Source organism: Ctenopharyngodon idella, chromosome 20 (genome assembly GCF_019924925.1).
Source record: "Ctenopharyngodon idella isolate HZGC_01 chromosome 20, HZGC01, whole genome shotgun sequence".
In the NCBI taxonomy this organism is placed as follows: Eukaryota; Metazoa; Chordata; class Actinopteri; order Cypriniformes; family Xenocyprididae; genus Ctenopharyngodon; species Ctenopharyngodon idella.
In genome coordinates, this window is record NC_067239.1 from 11,152,278 (window position 1) to 11,172,317 (window position 20,040).

General features: G+C 37.3%; 3 protein-coding genes across 5 annotated transcripts in view; 2 read left to right on the forward strand and 1 right to left on the reverse strand.

Annotated features, from left to right (window-relative positions):
* Positions 1 to 20,040, forward strand: part of LOC127502714 (DNA polymerase zeta catalytic subunit-like) — an 845,784-nt gene that overhangs the window by 335,822 nt on the left and 489,922 nt on the right. The window lies entirely within an intron of this gene.
* Positions 1 to 20,040, forward strand: part of LOC127502738 (uncharacterized) — a 237,575-nt gene that overhangs the window by 194,694 nt on the left and 22,841 nt on the right. The window lies entirely within an intron of this gene.
* On the reverse strand, positions 331 to 15,987 carry LOC127502713 (apolipoprotein B-100-like). 3 transcript variants are annotated; one of them, XM_051875934.1, is made up of 26 exons: positions 15,848 to 15,976; positions 15,566 to 15,604; positions 14,817 to 14,929; positions 14,557 to 14,702; positions 14,069 to 14,213; positions 13,156 to 13,308; positions 12,729 to 12,853; positions 12,534 to 12,619; positions 11,987 to 12,437; positions 11,440 to 11,557; positions 11,208 to 11,354; positions 10,887 to 11,098; positions 10,545 to 10,773; positions 10,177 to 10,356; positions 9,863 to 10,066; positions 9,514 to 9,678; positions 9,174 to 9,379; positions 8,524 to 8,697; positions 8,296 to 8,426; positions 7,958 to 8,159; positions 7,708 to 7,880; positions 7,398 to 7,573; positions 6,844 to 6,959; positions 6,373 to 6,746; positions 1,851 to 6,268; positions 331 to 1,689 (listed from the first exon to the last, which is right to left on the reverse strand). In XM_051875934.1, exons 1-26 carry the CDS (start codon positions 15,900 to 15,902, stop codon positions 541 to 543), a joined length of 9,687 nt encoding a protein of 3,228 aa, XP_051731894.1. In that variant the 5' UTR covers positions 15,903 to 15,976; the 3' UTR covers positions 331 to 540. The 3 variants fall into 3 exon arrangements, with proteins under 3 accessions (XP_051731894.1, XP_051731895.1, XP_051731896.1); XM_051875936.1 differs by lacking the exons at positions 331 to 1,689; positions 1,851 to 6,268 and having other exon boundaries at positions 6,714 to 6,746; positions 6,844 to 7,573; positions 15,848 to 15,987; XM_051875935.1 differs by lacking the exons at positions 7,398 to 7,573; positions 7,708 to 7,880; positions 7,958 to 8,159; ... (17 more) ...; positions 15,566 to 15,604; positions 15,848 to 15,976 and having other exon boundaries at positions 6,844 to 7,375.

The window sequence follows — 20,040 nt, forward strand, 5'->3', positions numbered from 1 at the left end:
ACATTTTGATTTTTAATATTTCTTTCTTTATTATTATTCAGTTTATCAGTTTACTATCAGACTAGAATCTGAGGAATTTCTGATCAGTGTTACCCTGTCTCCTACATTTAAATGAAGTGTAGCCTATCTTAAATCTTATCTGTTTTCCCCTGCTGTATTTAGTGACACCCAGTGGTAAGTTTATGGTCAACCTATGAAATACAGAAAATGAAGATGTACATACAAAAGAATGAATAAAGAAAACAATAACTGTATATAAGAAAATGCAATGCAAATGTGTTAAAAGTATAAGTGGACATCAATAGCTGATTATATACAACACAGAACACCTTATGCAGTACAAATGTTTTTTATTGATACTTTACCATCATTGCTTATTAAATAAAATAAGACAGATTATAACATTCAGCTATTTACTTTAAAGAACACTATTCTAAATTAGTCATTTACAAAACAAAAAGAGGGAACCAAAGCAGCATAGGGTAAATATTCATAACACTTTTAATGAGGCAATCTTGATCATTTCTCTTGTTTAAGAGTTTAGCTAATTAGTGTCTTGATACAAGGATAAGAAATCATTCTACTGAAGAAATCCCATATGAATGGAATAGGAATGTCAATGTCCATCTCTGTGTCACTTACTCTGACATAAAACTGGATGATTTTGATGGCATCTTTGAGGGTCTCAGTAAATTGTTTCATGAGAACTTCCAGCCGGTTTATTATGGATTCAATCCAAGCCTGGATGTCTTCAATCAGTTGCTCAATGGTCATCTCAGCAAAAATGTCTTGGGCCTTGGCTTTGACAGTTTTATAGTAGTCTTCAATAATTGCCCTGGACTTCTCAGCCTGCTCAGTTATTTTATTAGGGATATTGGAATTGACAGCATCAGAAAAGACTTTAGAAATCCAGGATGAAAGCTTGTTGAAGTCTTGAAATTTGATCGTGTTAAGGAGCTCCTCTGCTTTCTCCACACTTAATTTCAGAATTTCAGACAGCTTCTGCACAATGGTCTCAAAGCTAACATCTCTTAGACCCTTCACAATGGTGATCATTTGGCTTTGGATCTTCTGAAATGCAACATGGAAGTCATCCAACATATCTCTTCCAGTGATAATATGGGTAGACCCAGGAATTGTGACTTCTACTTCTCTAATATGTTCAATGACAGCTTTAGCACATGAGGTAAAGATCTCTGGCACCCTTGTGATGGCCTCCTCAATGACATCAAAAATGAAGACACTGATTTTATTGTAGACCTCAAGTCCAGAGAGTTTCTCAGCGTGTCCAGAAAGCTGGAACTGGGTGTCCCTCATAAATGAAATGGCTGCTTCCAGCAGGGCTTGAATATTCTTCTGGTATGCTCTTAGGATCATTACAATGTTGTCTGAAATCTTACTGCTGATTCCCGCAAGGTCAGCAGCTGCTCTCTTGTACATGACTTTGCCTTGATCCTTGATGTGATCAATGGTACTCTCTAGCTTCTCATACTTCTTGCTGATGCCATTGTAAACTGCAGTAATGTAATATGTTATTGTGTCTTTCAAATCCTTTAATGAAGCAACTTTCTCCTTCAGCCACAAAAGAATCTGACTAGGGAGCTCCTTGTTCCACTGTGTCTGGAAGCTCAGTCTGTTAGAGTTCTTTATCACAATGTCAACCTTCAGAATGTCCACATTATCCTCAGACTGTAATAAAGAAACAGAAAATATCATAATCATGTCAACTTGTAATAGAACGTTACAAAGTATTATTAAGATATCAACAATTGATTGATACGTAAGATACACTAAATGTTTTTTGTAATGTATGTAATTGTAATATTCTAAAATGATAAACAAATTCTTACTGGGTTTGCACCAAAAAGTCTTCCAGTATGGTGGGATAAGTTCTTGCTCTGTAGCTGAAGACCAAGGAGTCCAGCAGATGGGGAAGATACAGAGACAGTAAGACCTTCTTCTGAATTTCCAGTGAATTCGTGGTAAAGCATAAATTTCACATCTGGCAGATTTACTTTGGCAGTATTTGAAATAACAGCCTTTGAGACTTCTGTGTTTGCTTCAAGAAGTCCATTATAGTTGTTCTCAAAATATTTATGTTCCATAATCAGATTGGTAAACAATTTCATCCCAGACTTCATGTTAATGGTGGCAGAGCCACTGGTTTTGCCATTAAAAACACCAAACTCAGACGTAGCCTGAGTTTCAAACTGGGCAGCAAGTTCATCCTGATTAAGGATCTTAGCCTTGGTATTCATGGTGATCATAGCAGTTTTCACAGAAAAGTCATAGGTCAGGTCTCCCATGACAGGGATCATAATTGATTTCTTTATACTGGGAAGAGGGATCTTGGCCAAATAAGGACATTCATATATATCAGATGAGATTCTGGCAGTTGCAAAAATGGGTATTTTAATTTTCCTAATAACAGAATTGAGGACTGGCTGTATGTTGAACATCTCATTGTTCTTCACATACTTAAGCTTTGCATCCATATCAAATGTCTGCTGAGGTGTGATCAAGATTGTTTTAAGGCCTGTGTCCTCCCATAAAGAAAATTTCTCTACATATGGTGTTTCCTTGTTGATAAATGGGATAGTCAATTTAGGAATGTTAATTGGCAAGGTTAGTACATTGAAGTCAGCCTCACCATTGACTGATGCAGAGATCTGAATTTCCTTCTCGCCATTAGTCATACTCATATAATGAGAGTACTTATATTGATTGAACCTAGCAAGACCGGTCCAGCTGGCCTGTTGCCCAGAGGGACTCAGAGTTAAAGTCATATCGTTTTGCAAATCAACTTTACTGGACAACTTAAAGGGAAGCATCAGCTTTGTGTTTTTCTTGTTCTTGGTGTCAAAGATCATTTTAAAAGGCACAGCCTTGAAGTTAATTGAATTGGTAATGGTGCCTTCAACCTTGCCAATCAGTTCAGCATCATGAGACCCACTCAGCTCAAAAATGAGTTGCTTCAAACAAATCTGCCCTTTCACTGCTGCAATGCTTCTCTTGATGAAGGGAGTTTCTGTCTCTGCATGCACATTAAACTTAATCTGAGTCAAACCACCGGTCTCCGCATCTACTTTCTGCTTCATCTTGAGAAGACTACTCTCAGTGTAACCATCAAAGATGAGTTTTATGGACTCCACATTCATCACAATCTCCAAGTTACTGTTATGAGATCCTTCATCAGAATAATCAAGGATAGTGTATTTTCCTTTGCCATCATTTCCAAGTGTGAGAGTGAATATGCCAGATTCCAGCTGAGCAGCAGCTTTTTGGGTCATTGTGGCTTCACTGAAGATGTTGGCCACTGGCATGTTCACACCGTGGTTGTAAGAGGTCTCCAAAGTACATGAGAAGCCATTCTCTGTGCTCAGAAATGCATTGTTCACTAAGTCAGCAGTGTATGGTTCTGTGGTTGCCTTAGCTGTGGTCTTGGAAGATACCTGGGCAAAAACACCATTGATGGACATTATTCCATGGTGATCAAGAGAGAAAGCCATGTGATTGGCTTTCACTGTCTCAGTCAGGGACAGCTCTTTCATTCTAGGGATGTTAAGGTGAGCAGTGGCATCAAAAGTATAGGCCAGGAGATCAATGGGAGTCTGGAACTGAGAATTCAGGTTAGCAGTAATCTTGTCTGTTGAGTTCTTGAGTTCAGCATTGGTCTTCAGAGTGTGTTCGGAGGATTTAATCTCAATCTCACCATGCAGCATTCCAAAGCAGGGGACTCTAATGAGGTCAGTGGCTATCTGCTTTACTTTAGCAGCCAAGGTGTCAAAATCATAAGCAATCATTTCATTGATTTTGGTATTTACTTTGTTATTTAATTGTTTTGTCAGCTCATTAATGTGTCTGAAGATTCTTTCAAACACTGGTTTTATGTCAAGCGAGTTTAGGTAATTTGCAGCTGACTGCATTGTTTCCCTTAGCTCATATTGTTTCATTAAATCCACAGCATCATCAATGATTTTCTCAACCATTGCCTCAATCTCATATTCTGCCAAAAACTCATCAATTTTGCTGAAGTTGTCATTTATCTTGGTGATAATGCCAGTTCTTCGGTCCAAACTTTCAATCAAGTTCCTTACAGATTGCAGATTTTTGCCTATTTCCGTTACTACAGCTGTCATGTAGGAGGCGAAAAGTCTCACATCATCCAAGAACATATCTACATCAAAATTTTCAATTACCTGTGAAAGTTCAGTTCCTTTGGTGTTAAGAGTGGATGTAATGTCATATTTATCATCAATGCCATGAAGCAGTTCAATGCTATGATCTTTCATGGTGAGGATTGAACTTTTAACCTCCCTTATGAGAACAGGCAGCTTCTCAATGAAAGGCAGGGAAATAAAATCACTGTTCTTCTCATATTGCAAAGCACTTGTGATGGCAAATTCCTGATTATCATTTGCTTTGTTCAAGAGGTTGGTGGACAAGGTGCCTTTCAGTGCAATACCTATGTTCTTTGGAGTGTTGAAGATTTCCAGGGAGTGGTCAAAGGCATGGTCACTCAGTGTAGTCTTCATATTCATGTTAAAATTTTGCTGCTGAGGGGTTATAGCACTGGTTATTTTATGCTCGAAGTTAGTTTCAATCGAGTTTCCATTGTTCAACTGGTGAGAGGTTGAGGCCTTGCATTCATGCTTGTGTGAGTAAGACATAGGTTCAGCTTGAATGAGCAGCATGCTTTTCACCTGGCCACTGTGTTTTCCATACAGGTTGAGCGCTCCATCAGAGTTGAAGGAGCTCACAACATTCATACTAAAAGGTTCTGCTTTAGTGAGGATGTTGCTCTCCAGTCGGAGAGAGGGAGCGATGAAGCGCACCTCATTGTTGAACTTTGTGGAAAATCCAACAATCTCAAACGCAGAGTTCTGAGTCATTTGAGTGCCCAAGAGTTTTCCATTGGTGCTGCACTTTGCAGTGGCTGTCTGGTCAACATAGGTAATCTCAAATGTATGTCTCAATTCCTCTTCACCAAATGCCCCTTTCAGATTTCCAGTAACTTCCAATCTGTAGGGCTCTGCCATCATCTGGGCATCATTGTTGAAGTTGACACCGATGACTTTAAGTTCATTTTTGACATTTAAAGACGCCGTAAAATCATGTACGTCTACTGCAATGTTGTGCTTGTAGAAGTTGTTCTCATTCAGAAAGTTGTCAGACTTAGAGCTGATGACCAGAGATTTGAGGGTAAGTATCAGAGAGTCTGTGTTTTCTATTTTCATCTCTTGATGTGATGCAATCAAGTTGTTAGAGAGGTTCAGGCCATCTTCATTCAATTTGAAATTGATCCTGTTTCTAGTGTTGACGTTGAAAATGTCACCCTCATACATACTCTTTAGGTATACCTCTGAGCTTGCAAGTCTTCCCTCAACTTTGAATTCAGCACTGTTCTCGTGGACTGTTCCCTTGGTAGAGACAGACATTGTAGCACCAGTGGTTGTAATGCCACCATGGAAAATGTTTTCAAAGTTCAGTGAGCTGGCCTGAGCAGTGGTGGTACAGCTAGTCATCAGGCCATCTTTGGTGAATGACAGGGTGCCCTTGTTGGATGCATGGTTGGCAGCGAAGCTGATAGTGGCCTCAGTATTGAGCTCCAGTCCCTGGGTGTTCAGCAATCCGGCAAACTGGAAGAAACCTTGGTTTGTGTCTTCATCAGCCTGAGACTCAATCCTGAGAGTGACTTCCTTCATCGTTGCAGTGAAGTCTACCTGGTTTTGAAGCTTTCGCTTATTAGCTATGGTGACAGAATCAGACTTAATGGTAAACTGAACTTCTTTCAGTTCAATGTTGAACTTGGTGGTGTGATGGACTGGGTCATTCACTATGTCAGTGTTTGACTCAAATGAAAGTTCTCCTTTGGCTGCTGCAGCTTTCATCTTGTTTACAATTTGGAGAATGGGACATCTGACCCTGAAAGTGGATTCAGCTTTTGCCTCTCTGGTTTTGGGTTTAAGTATAAAGGTTTGGGTAGCAGTGATGCTAGCTGACATTGATCCTACTTTTAGTGATCCATCTAAACTGCCATCACCTGTGATTTCAGAAGAAACTAAAGCCTGGGTTGTGTACATCATGGACATCTGCATACCCAGAGGGCTGAAGGCTTCAATCTTGTACTTTCCTGTTGTTTTCAATGCATCTGTGATTTGGGCTGTTTCCATTAGGCTGAAATTTGCATCTAAAAGCTTATGCTTCAGGGAAGAAATTATGTTGAACTTCGCAGTGTCCTCTGATATTCCAGCAGTTTGTGCAGTTCCTGCATGTAACAGATGTGGAAATTACAGAAAAAATATACCCAAGGACCCATATCAACAAACTAAAATCATGTATCATGTATACTGAATGTATGCATGTGTTTACCTTCCACAGTAAAGGCAAGAAGTTCCAAAGGGCTGTTAGCAACAACTTTGTAGCCTGTAGTGTAGCTGGACTTATTGACAGTGTTGTTGCCACCAGAGAAAACCGCCTCTATATCATAAAAGTTAGTGCTCACTTTTGCAGATACCTCTACCATTCCTAGAAGAGGCAGTGAGAGATCATAGCTGGAGGGGATGGAGAAGGTGGGTAGACTAAACTGTTTAGAGGGCAACATTAGACCAATTTGAGGCATAGTTAGGTCAGGGGTGGCCATGGTGGGAGGGATTTTCAGGTCCTCAGATGTCTTTCCACCAAGAGGCAAAGGAATGGTGAAAGTGATACGATCTTTGTTGAACTTGTATTTGAACATGCTCTCACTGTAAAGAGGATAAAAATTATTTGGAAGTGAGTGGATATGTATCATTGTAGTTGGAATGTTTAGATTAAAAAAAAAAAAACTAGCATTAATCTTACGTGTTCATGAACACCCTCTCAGGCATAGATGGAATAACCAACTCTGGAATGTTCTCTCTTAGTGTCTGAAGGTAGGGCACATCAGAAGCAATCTTATCCATCCAAATGTGGTAAGCCTATAAAATTAATGAAGACACTGGTATGAAAATCATTCAATTTTTTATGTATGTAATTGTAACACAGTTCGTAGGTACGGGAAGGAGGAGGCGGGAACCAGCGAACGTTCAAACATAACTTTAATATATACAATAAACAAAGAACAAAACGAAAGTAATGCCGGCAGACCCTCACGGACGTCTACCAGCCACACAAACATAATAAAACCATAAAATAAGTCCAGGCCTGGTCCTCTCTCTTCCTTCACTGTCGTTGCTCCCCTTTTATGCTTCCGGAGCTCCTCTGTGAGAGATTAGAGACCGGTGCAACGCGCAGCTGAGCTGATGCTCGTTATCACTCGCGTCACCGGCCTCATGCCGTTCCCTCACGGCTCTCGCCCACCCTGCTCGTCACAGTAATGAATACTGTTTCAAATTGAAATTTCATATCAATCATACCTCCCAGAGTTTTGCATAAATGTGGCGGAGCTTCATGTCAGTCTTGACAACTTTATGTTCCATGATGTCATCAAAGACCTGATCCAGGTGACTCTGAAGAGGTGCTGCATTACGCATCAGCTTCTGTATCTCGGACTCTATGTCAGACTTCATCTCCATCTTCATCTCATCTTTAGCTGTTATAAAAGCAAATTTTCACTTTTGACATAAGAAAAAATATTTACTGATTGACGATTGATTTAATACAATAAAGATTTTAAATCAATAATTAAGAGTTTGCAAAAACAGTAATAGGAAAAGGATCCAATACCATATTGGAAGGTAATCCTCTGCACAGAGTTGGTCTCTGGGAGCTTGATGTTACTCTTGAGTTCCAAGGTCAAATCTTCAACACAGTTCAGAGTGGCAGTAAGAGTGCCCTCAGTGTTAAGTGAGGGCACAATCAACTGAGCTTCCAGCAAGCCATCATTCATGGTCTCAAGCCTGTTATTAGCAGAAACTTGTCTTTAATAAGAATTTTGGTTGTCCATCGACAAAAAGTTATCTGGATCTCTACTTACTTTGCACGACCAATGAGAGAAAACTGGTGAATATTTTTGTTGGAGATATCAATGGAGATCTTCTTTCCCTTGGCAATACCATCAGTGACACCAACTTTAATTCCAGCCTCAATATCATAGTCTGGAATCGCAATGCTGGTGGTGAGAATATTCTTGTTCCTGTTGTACTTAATAGTAGCGGATGCCTCTGTGTGCTTATCACCTTATGATTAGAAAAGAAAAATTAATGAACCTAAAACTCATAAATAATCTCCACATTTGAATAGTTTAGAGATGTGGTTTATTTAATATAGTGAAGTGGTCATGATTTAAAATTCACTGTTGTTAAGTATACATGCCTTCTGCTTTCAAAATCATTTTCAGAGAATCAACTTTCTGGCGGCCTTCCTTGCCCTCGTTCAAAAGTTCGTAGGCAATAGTTGCAGTGTACTCAGTGATGTCACCTGTGGGCTGGATACCCAAAACAAAACTGTGGGAAAGTAATAATTTTAGTATAACAGGGGTTGAAAAAGGAAGTAGATGAATGATTAAGTATGTTATTTGCATGGGAAAAGTTTGATTCTTACTTGGACTCTCCATTGAGAGGAAAGTATGGAGAATTTCTTTCAGCTCTAGAGTTAAGTATGGTGGTGCAGTAATTGATCCCAGAGATAAGGGGGCTGCAGTGCGCTATGGCGGTCCTGTCGCCTGTGTCAGGAACAAGTGTGACCATGGTTTTGGACACCATCACCAGTTTGTTGCTATTTGTGAAAAAATGACAAGAGGTTTCCTATTATGTCTTTGTAAAACAGCTGACTTGACCAGATTTGTTGAAAGCTGATGTTATTTTTTTCTGTATATTTTCTTTATTTGTATAATCAAGCAAGTCAAGTCACCTTTATTTATATAGTGCTTTTTACAATGCAGATTGTGTCAAAGCAGCTTTACAGTGATAACTGGTATATAATTTTTGGCTGCACAGCAGCTCTTAAAGAAAATGGTATCATTGTGCAGCTTAAGTAAATTCAGTATTGATTCATTCCGTTGTAAGGATCAATAGTTATTAATTTAGTTAATTTATCAATATCAGCACTAGAGTAAACAGTGATGTCATCATCCAGCTCAGTTCAGTTCGCATACAATGGTGTCGATGCAGGCAGATCAAAACATTCTATAAAAAGTATACATTTAAAATAAAGCATTGGAGTATGTTTCAGACATATAGCACAAAAGCTACCTGACTCTGAAGATTTCGGTAGTACCCTTAGGTGCCGGGATAGACAGCTTTATTTGACCATCGCCTTTAGTGATTTTGGCATTAAAAGAGCTTTCATGGAACATATTAGTGTGCATTTCCACAGCAGCGACAACAAACTTGGGGATATGGACTCCCATACGGGTGACAAATTCTACTGCCATGGAGGGTGAAAAAGACAGTTCATGCTGTGAAAAGAAAAGGGAAACATTTGTAATGCTAATAAACAGACAGTAATAAGATGAAGCACAATTTGTAGCATTTTTATACATTAACCATATAGCTATTGAACAAATAGTAATCGGGGCAATATATTTATTACCCTGCCAGGCTCCATGCGCAGACCACCCTCAACACCAGGTGCAAAAGTCCCAGACAGAGCAAACTTCAGGGGGAATCCAGAGGCAGTTGGAAGGAAGAACTCATTATCCATAAAGATGTAATGAGCAAAGATGCTCTGATCTCCAGACATTAATACCTTTGTAATCTATTGAAACAAGAATAATATGTATGATTTTTTACCACCTTTTGTAGTGTTTCTAGCACCTGAAAAGCAACCATTCTTAAAGTATCACAAAGCAAATCTTGACAATACCAATATGTTGTCCAATATATGAGCTAATACAGACATATGATATGTATGTAAAATGCAGCGTATTGTATATACATACCCAAGCAGGTGAGTACTTGAGGGCCTGAATATATGTGGCCATCCTATCAACAATAGCTGACAGTTCATTGGTACTCTTGATGTATCCCAATTCATTCCCCATGATCCTTAAGTAAGCCATGGCCTCTGGGGAGTCCTGGTTGTACAGGTCCTTTGCAAGCTTGTTAAAATTGCGCACCATTTCCCTTATAATGTTCTCAGGAACCTGTCAAAGAGAAGGCCCTGATATTATCTAGCCTTTGACACATGCAGCAAAAACTCAATCACGTAAATAATCACATTGTTAGGGTTGTAATAAGCAATGGACATCAGTACCTGTCTCTTAGTTTTTTCTGTTCTCAGAGGGTCAACCCATTCTTGCAGAACCTCATTGATTTTGTTTGGCATTTTGTCCCCAACCCAGTACATTGCCTTGGAAATTGTATCAGGGAAGAAGCCATTGCTTCCAAAGAGAGTCTCAACAGTTGGCTCAAATCCTTTGCCATCCATGCCAAACTTGGTGACCAAAAAATAATAATAATTTTAAATTCTAAAAGTTACATCCATATGGAACAAGTACAAAAACAACAACAAAAAAAATCAAAAATAGGTACAAACAATTATTAATACTTATTAGTAAAACATATAACAATAGAGTTTCACAATTAACTAATTACAAGTACATAACGCAAGAAGATTCCTACCTCCATAAAGTCAAGGTTGTAACTGAAGGCTTTTAGGGTTGTCTCAAGCATAACCTCTCTGGGCAGCTGGCTGCTGGGATCAAAGATGATGCTTCCCTGCGTGCTAGAGCCAATGACATCCTTTCCTGGCATAAATATGTCCATCTTATAGTTACGGGAAAGCAGAGTGTAATTTGAGTGTGTAAGCACCTCATCATCCTGCATGACCTCGACTATCCTTTTGCCCAATCTGGGAAGGAAAAAGGATTGTGTTAAAAGGATAAAGGGCAAACTGAAATGGTAGACAGCAGTTGATATGTTTTGAATGCAGTCTAAATAAAGCTAACAAACTGAATAACATACTTTTGAATTTCAGGATCCCTGGAATGAATAATGTTGTAGACATGAGAAGCCACAAAGGACTTGACTTGCACATTCTGGTCCTGGGTAAGGATCTTCTTCACAACCTCCAGGTCGCTTGACTCTGGCTTTTTCATCAAGAGAAGATATGCAGCAAGTCTCTTCTGAACAGCACCTTTGGCATAAAGGGCCACTCTCTGAATGTTGGAACGGACCTGAGCATGAAAAAGATTGAAGTGTGAAGTTGGTTAGTCTTAGTATGATAGTTCCACACAATTGGTTCTTAAGAAATATAAATAGTTGAACAAATCCAGCAATACTTACCTCAGGAGTCACAGACATGCGTCTAAAAGCCTGGATGGCAGACATCTGGACAGATAGGGTGGTGGCAGGCTGTCTCATGCACTTAAGCAGAGTGGTCTTCATGTTGGGATTAGCTGCTTCCATAGCCTCGCCCATGTTTCCAATCACCTAAAGAGAGCAGGTTATAATAAAATAAGATCATTTGTTTTCCCAGTGTGAAAATGTCCAGGAATATAGATGTTCAAACACACACCCTTAAGGTCAAGTAGGTCAGATCTTTCTCGCCAGCACAGTCTGCACCAAGGATGGAGGTAATGAAGTTATACACCTCAAGAATCTCAGAGGTGAGCTGACCCTCAGTTTGGAAGTGCCTGAAGGGATATATTATATATTGTCAGTTACAGTGGACATATCCTGACAAAAACATTTTGGATTTTTTTCCCCCCAAAATGAGAACCAATCCCTGTAGAAAGAAGCAGCATAGCTGGTCACCAGATTCTGGTGTACAGATGTCCCCATCTAGCTTTTTTAAGTAGCTTATAGCGCATGATTACTTCACTAGACTACTTCATTACTGCTTCACTAGAAAGGCCATACAGGTAACATTTTCACCAACTATGTTTTGCAGCTGACATCATGGTGATGCTGGCAACATTTAATTAGAAAGAACAAGCCTGGACAAGCATGGAAAATCATGCTCTAAGCTGGAAATGCATGTTCTGTGCTGGTCTTTTCAGCAGGAAAGTGAAAGATTTGATAATAATGTAAATGGTCTAGAAAAGGAAAAAGAGTTTGCTTACCGCCTTACAGCATTGCTGAGAGCATACATTATTGGCTTGCTCTGCTTGGTCTGAGCAATCTCCAATATGTCTTTCACCAAGAGGCCAGTAGGGCTGTGCATCATTCCTAGAGCATAGACAGCAGCATCTACTTCGATGGCATCAGTGTCAAAGGTCTTCAAGATACTGAACATGGCACTACCACACTCTGGGGTGCCACACTGAGTCAAAGCCTGCCAGGTCAAGAGCTTGTCCTCCTCTACCATCTGAGTAATGGTCTGCTGCAAAACCTGATGCTCAAGTCCACGGAGTTCAGACACCAAACTCTGGAACTTGTTGGCCCTCAGCTGGCGATCTGGTTTTTCATTCATGGATTTCAGCTCCCTGAAGATGAACAGCAGAGCCTCAGAGGTCTGGATTGGGGCTTTATCCTCTATTGCTTCTAGAGCCAAGTCCTTGGGGTAAGCAGTTCCTGTATTGTAGAGAGCAGGATGATATGTGAGTGAAAGGCTACATAGCCAGAATCCAAGATATATTTGAGATATACAGTGAAACTAGGAATACTCACGGTAATCAAAAACTCTGTCATTGATCTTGCTGGTTTCCTGAAGAGTTAGGATTTGTTTCACAAGAGAAGAGATACCATACTTATTCCTGCAAAGGAAATGAAATACATTTGAATGAATCAGAATATGATGTTCCACTTATGCATGCACATTGCATTAGGAAATGTAGATGGTGATATAATGTCAGTGTCACTCACTGGTAAGAGAAGGGAAGGAATATGTGCTTCTCTGTGCACGTGGCAGAGGTCATGTGCTTCTTCTGGTTGTCGAACTTATAGTTGCAGGTCTGGGTACTGCCAATCAGTTTGGACAGAGGGTATTGCTGTTGACAAACAAATATAAATTTAAGTACATTATCTTTTTCTTGAAAAATATGAGAACCGTTTTTCACCTGTTGTTGGCTCAGTCTGAATGACATAATGCTTTTGTCAATATTTGTTAGAGGTAATTTGCCTAATCTTTACCTGTTTAAACATTTGGTACTTGGTAAATTGCACTGAGGATTGTGGTTAATGGAACAAATGCATTTGATTTAATTTATAAATAAAATTAAAAAACTAAGAGGCAATAATTGCAAGATTTAACCAGGCAGAGGGTATTATAAAAAAAACCTGATTGTCTCACCAAACCAGTGATGATGGCAATAGGGCTGGTGTGGCTTCTTTGGGTTTTGAAAGTATCACATCCTGACAGGTCTCTAGTGATGGTGACATCAGTGCTAATATCTTCCTTGGTATTGACCTTGACATCAGTGGCACAGATTCCATGGACAGTAACCTAGATGAAGTAAGGAAATATAAATCAGTGCGAATAAATGTTTGTGCACAAGCTTACAACAAACTTTTACAGATCCCCACTTACTTTCAGTCACTGTTTGCAATTTTGTTATGACAGGATTCACTCACATATATACAGACAATGTACTCAACTGATATTCCACTGTTATGAGTAATTATTATTTCCCTCCTCATATTATTTTGATTTATTAATTTACTGGGCCATATGGCCAAAGGTTATGTAAAACTAATATTTTAATTACAGTTTTCATTTAATTTTATTACTACTAATAAGTAAAGTCAAACTACTCTAAGATTAAATACAGTAATGGTGTAGTGGGGATTGGGGGCTCTGTTAGAGAAAGGATATTGTTTAATTACTGCCTTTGTTTTATATAAAATTATAATTGTAATAAGCAAATATGCAAAAGCTAACCTCAGTACTTTTCACTAAATCCTGAGATTACTAATATAATTGTTTTAAACCTGTCATAAAGATATTGATGATGTAGAGATAATGCAATTGATATGATAAAATTATCTCCTAGCACCTAAGTACTTAGGTCAAGTACTTTGTTCATTGCAATTTATTATTCCAAATAAGAAAATTCAGTGCTTCTCTGCTTAGTTGTTAAGTGAGTGTCCATAACAACATTTCTTAAATTAAATTAATCTAAGTTCAAAAAGTTCAACATACAATAAAAGCAATTAATACCTTTACAGATAAGGACCTTAAGGAAGAAGTAAACATGTTTATGTACCATGTCTTTGCTCTCCTCCTTCTCCATGACAGGCACAATCAGAGCAGAGATGATACCCCTCTTGAAGTTCAAAATGTTGGTTTCATCACCCTCAGGATAGAGTGTCACACCAGTTTCACCCTCAACTACAAACTTCAGTACATTCCTGTTCAAAGAGAATTAATGGCTGTTGAATCACTTGTTGGGTTTCTGGTAAATTTTAAAATCAATTTATTATAAACTGGAGACCAAAGCCTAGTTTACAATGCCTCAACAAACACAAACTTCAATTGTTGTTGGGTCCAAAGGCAACTTTAAAATATTTAAAATGTTATTGTTTGTCGGGGCAGTGTAAACCAGTCTTACAATGTACAGTTTTAGAGGATTTTTTTGTTTTCCATAAGCTGTTTGTATAATTCAGCTGTACTGGCTGTGCTTATTTTGAATATTTCTGAACTTTATTGTTTGAGTCAGTTTCTCTAAAGCTGGGAAAGGAAACTTAAACATACTTTTCCATGGCAGATTGGAAGGCTTGGGCTTCAGCAGCAGGTGAATAGATGGGCACCCCATTTCCATCCGTTCCAACCACCTCAGTTAGGGAGCACTCACTCGTCTGGAGCTCAAAGCTGCAAGCCACAGGCACATCAATTTCGACCTATGGATGGAAGAGTGTTAATAACTTTAAGGAATGAAAAAAACAAACAAAAAAAAAACAAAGGCATACTGAGGAACTGTATAGTTAGATATGATTTCTCAAACTTTGATGTACCTTGCAGGACAATTTGGGGCCATTCATGAGAGGAGAGGTCCCAGTCACCCTGTTTTGGATTTCTGCTTCATACCGGTATGTATATTTTTTGTAGATCTTAAATCTTTTAGATACTGTAAATAAAATAAATACAAGAACAGTTCAAATTATATATTTGAAACAATAATCACACACTGATAAACAATCATATTTTGGTAACATTTTACAATAAGGTTTCCTTTGTAAACATTAGTTAACTACATTAGTTAACATGAACTAACAATGAACAATAATTCTACAGCATGTTGTAGGCTTAGTTACTGTTATTTTCAACCTTTACTAATTCATATATTGTCTGAGACTATATATATAGACTATATATATATAGTCTTTTAGCGCTGGTAGAATTTTTCATTATTTTCCTTAGAGGTCAATTTATCAGATCATTATTTAAAATATTACTTATTAAATTGCAATACATTGTATTGTTTTATCTAATCAAGATGAGCAATAAGAAATATGGACTCTGACATCCTGACTCAAGAACTGTCTGTTGTTGATAAAGAGTACATGGTAGGCCAGGTTACAATGGTGATCTCATTTATTGAGGGTTCAAAGTAAGTGACAACAATAGGTACAGTGAGTCCAACAGGTAAAAGGTCTGGATAAATTATAGGGAACATTAACATGTGTGAGTCATAAACAACTCAAATACAAATTCAAATAAAATGTAATCAAAGGATTAGAAATAAATAAAGAAAAATACTTACAGTGACATCCTGGATGAGAACTGGACTCAATTTCTTGCTCTGGTGAGAAAATCATTATGTAATTACATTAAACATTAAAAGATAATGTATTCAAAAAAAAAAAAAATTAAGACGAATTTAACCATTTAAACATAATTAATAACATTAATAGCCTTGAAAGTATATAAAATGCTAAAAACAGGATGTAGGATACATAGGATGAAGAAAAATTAAAAAAAAGAATTTTAGTGCATGTACAGTGTAGCATTAATGCACCAGAATGCAAAGGAACTTTATACTCACGGGCTATGGCATAGGTGCCAAGCAGCAGCAATAGGTAGAGCTTCATACTCCCCATTCTGGGTCAGAAGAAGCTCAGAAGTCCTGAAACTAAAGCGAGTCTTCCTCCAAATGGAGACTGACGGTGATCCTCTGGCATGCATCTTTTATACTCTGATCTATTCAGTCCACTGTCAATCAAGGGTTGCAACAGGTCCAAAGTTCCAACAGCCAGTGTGGCAGGCCAAAGGCAAAGGCTGTTTCATAAACACCACCCAAGACTTGCTCGTCAGCAATAGAACTGATGGAACTCACTGATTACGTCAGTCAACATCAACCACAGCTTTTAGACCTTGATTGATTTTCTGTTCTTTCATTTGAAAATCTTGCATAGGGGGGGCAAACTAGTGCCATGATGTTTTGTTTATTTTTGTAAAGTTTTGTTTATGGGTAACATATGTATAATCTTTCAATGTAATTTAAATGTAAGACTAAATCAAAAGCAATACAAGGGCTAAAGGGCTTTAAAGGACCTACAATTTCTTTGGCTGTGATTATATTCTTGATATTGCTTTTAAAAAAATAAATATTAAAAAAATTAAATATTTAGAAAATCAATTTTCATGAAAATGGTAAATAGTTATCTTCTATACAGCCTCTAATTGTTTTACTATAGATTTAAGATGATCAGGTCATATGCCTCATAGCTTTTACTATATATTGTAATTTAGCATGGCAAGAATATTGTATCGACCAATCATTCAGCATCCAGGACTGGGAATATAAATTTTATGAAAAAAAAAATCATTAGAATTTTTTAAATTATCATAGCAGAATTATTGGAGCAAAAACCCTGATTCAAATCACATCCAAGTAGTTAGCTACTACCAAATACCATTCTCTGCGGTGACATGTGAGTCATGTCCTAATCGTAGTTATTTTCAAAGAACATGCCCTTTCCCAATTTACAACTCTTATCTTTGAAACAAAGTCAGTGTGCAAAAGTTCAGAGAGCATTTCAACCATTTAGGATAACTAATGGACTGTGCTCGGAATTATATATCCTGAATTATCAACAGCATCATTAGCACAAGATCTGAATATTATAGAAAAGAAAGAAACTACATGTGTCTCAACATGAGCCTCATTTTTGTTATATTTTATCACGCTAAACTTATTGTATTTCAAAAACTACCTTTAAAATCAGAATGTTGTTGGGGGTTAACTTATGGTTTGTTGACTTAGAACATGAAGAGATAACTTAATCAGAGAAAAGCACATCAAGATACGTTGCATAAGTTATTCCTTGCCACTGTTGTTTTTGGTTTGCTCACTGGTATTGCATATAATATATATATTCAAACCAGCAAAGTGGAGTTCCCGTGATGCCCAGTGATGAGAGGAGGGACAGAAGGATCTGATGATTAACAATGTCCAAAGCTGCAGATACTGTAGATCTAGCAGAATGAGAACTAATGATTTGGAATTAGTGGCTGGTTGCATAAACTGACTAGTCTTACAAGTTAATCTTTTTTTTTTTTCTTCAAGACTGGCTATAACTAAGGTCAGTTACATAAAAGATAGATTGGTCTAATTTAAATTTGAAAAGAAAGACTGATTACCCCTTGGTTAACTGCTAGTTAGTCAGATTAGTTCTTAAGAAACAGTCTTATAGTGTCTATGCAACTGGCCCCAGCAGCTCTTGCAATCTGCAGATCCTTCGTAACTGACAGCAAGCCAGTATCGGTTGAGTGGCCACTTTTAAAGCCTGATTATCATCCAGCTGTTGTTCTGTGAAAGGAAAGATGATACCTGGTTGAAAACAACTCGCTCAATGAGAGAGAAAGGTGTGTAACTTTCTATAAGTTAAGTGTTTCATGTATAGTTTTTTTAAGCATTGGGCCTGCTTGAATGTAATGGGGAAAATACCTGAGAGGATAGATGTGTTGATGATGTGTGTGAGTGATGGAAGAAGTATGAGAGATATGGGAATAAAATAGAAATAAAATAGTGGGAGGTGGTGGATGGGGGCAGAAGAGAGAATTGAACGTTTTGAAGAGTTTGCATGTGTCAGAAGTACTGTTGATCTTTTTATGATATTGGTTATAAAGTTTTGGCAGTGTGAACCTTGACAGAATAAGATTAAAGCAAAGACAATATATAAATTAGAATACATATATAAAATACAAATAAACAGTAAATGAATTAATCCTTCCTATAGTAGCAAATAATAATCTAAGCGATAGAAACAGAAACTGGGTCTTACGTGCTAATTAATTCTCCTGTAAATGGAGTATACAAATAAGTGAAGTACACAAAACAAAGAATATTTACATTCTGAAGCCGAAACAGAATGTATATCTGAAATGGAAAAAGAGGTATCAAATGAGAAGCTGTTAATTTGTAAACCTTTTACATATACAGTAAATCGATTATAAGCATAATTAGATTAGTTTAGCTATAATTCGATCAAAAATTCTATACATGTATTTGAAGACAATGTCTTCGATAATCTCCCATTTTTAACTTAAATATAAAGGTCTTGTATTTTATTTCAAATTACAACATATAAATGCAAAGTATTTTTGGAGGAATTTTGGAGCAGCGCCCTACGTAGAGTGAATGGTAGTACCCGACTGAGTTTAATTCAGTTAAAGGTTTTGCACCGTATGCACATAAGCAGAACACAGATTGCTTCTTTTAATCCTACTTTTGACAAGATCTGTATAAGATGTCACACAGGTGAAGCAGATCTGACATGTTTTGGATGTGCCCCACACTTACAGTTACTGCACTGATAAAAATGATTTTACGGTGAAGTAAATACTACAGAAAAACAAATGTAATTTACATGGAAAAAGTTAGTAGCAAGAATTTAAAAAACTAAGTAAATTCTATATTAGTACTCAATTCAAGCTTGTAAAAATTAAAGCATAAATATCAACATTATAAAATTAAGTAAAACTACTCAACTTTTCTAATACTGGTGTTCCCATCATGCACTGGGCCTTGAATAATTAATGAGGTTGATTTCACTGTTTTCCTTTACACTTATTATTGCTTTTGTGGTTAGGTTTAGTAACTTGCCATTTTGTGGCATTTGGAGTTCATTTTCTACTCAAATTGGCACATTTATACTCAAAATCAACCCATTGAATGTTAAAGTCATTGTGTATTGTGTACCAGGTATTGAGGTCTCTGTGTTCAGGTGTTGTGTTACCTCTAATATGTAGATGTGGTGTCTACACAATATCTATTGTATTATTTACTTAGATGTTTCTAAGTAAAGCATACACTTAAAAAGTGTAGTTTAATTCAGTTTAAATTAACCTCAACCTTTTAGCCTACTGGCCAAATTAAAAATACTTATTTTCTTTGTTAATTTTATTTATCTTAGTTAAGTAGAGTTTACTTAATTCCATACGTAAAATTTACTTTAAAAATATGCGTGCAAAAAATTTCAAAAGAAAAATTAAGTAAATTTTACTAATTTTATTGCTTTTTTGATACACTTTCTAAAGTATGTGAAGTAACTGAAGCCATGTGCTGAATTTGCTATATTTGGTGCTCCAGGTGATGAATCAAGTCTGACTCAAAGACAACTAAACATGTCTTTGCATCTTTATTGGCTCCCAGGTGGGTTTTATTACATTGGAAATCTACAAACCCACCTAAAGCATTGCATTGGCTTCAGGATTTAATGTTATACATACACAAGATTAAATATTCAATTAGAGGTTCCCATAAATTTTCTTATGTCTGGAAACCCTTATTATCATATTTCTCTGCCACAAATTTACTTCCTGAATGATAACCGGTAACTTTTATTAAACTATACGGAGACAGAAACATACACATCACTCAGTTTTTGGAACAAGTACCTCTTTATTTACCTCTTTAACTGGAACCTCTTTATTTTTCACATCCATTTATGGAAATCAGGGTCACATACACATGATCATATGAAGGCGAAGGCCTTGTATGTCTGAGTCTCATCTGTATTATTTTTGATTGCATAGACCCTTTACCCCCCACAGCATGTTTACCTTCTGATAGCGTAGTTAGGGTAAATGTGTAATTTTCCCTAAGGGAGTCCATTTCCTCTTTCATGGCCTTAGCCCACATCTGTGACTCACTTGAACTCATAGCTCCCTTGAATGTTTATGGTGCATCATACATTCTGTAACAGTAGTCAACATTGATTAGAATCTGTTCAT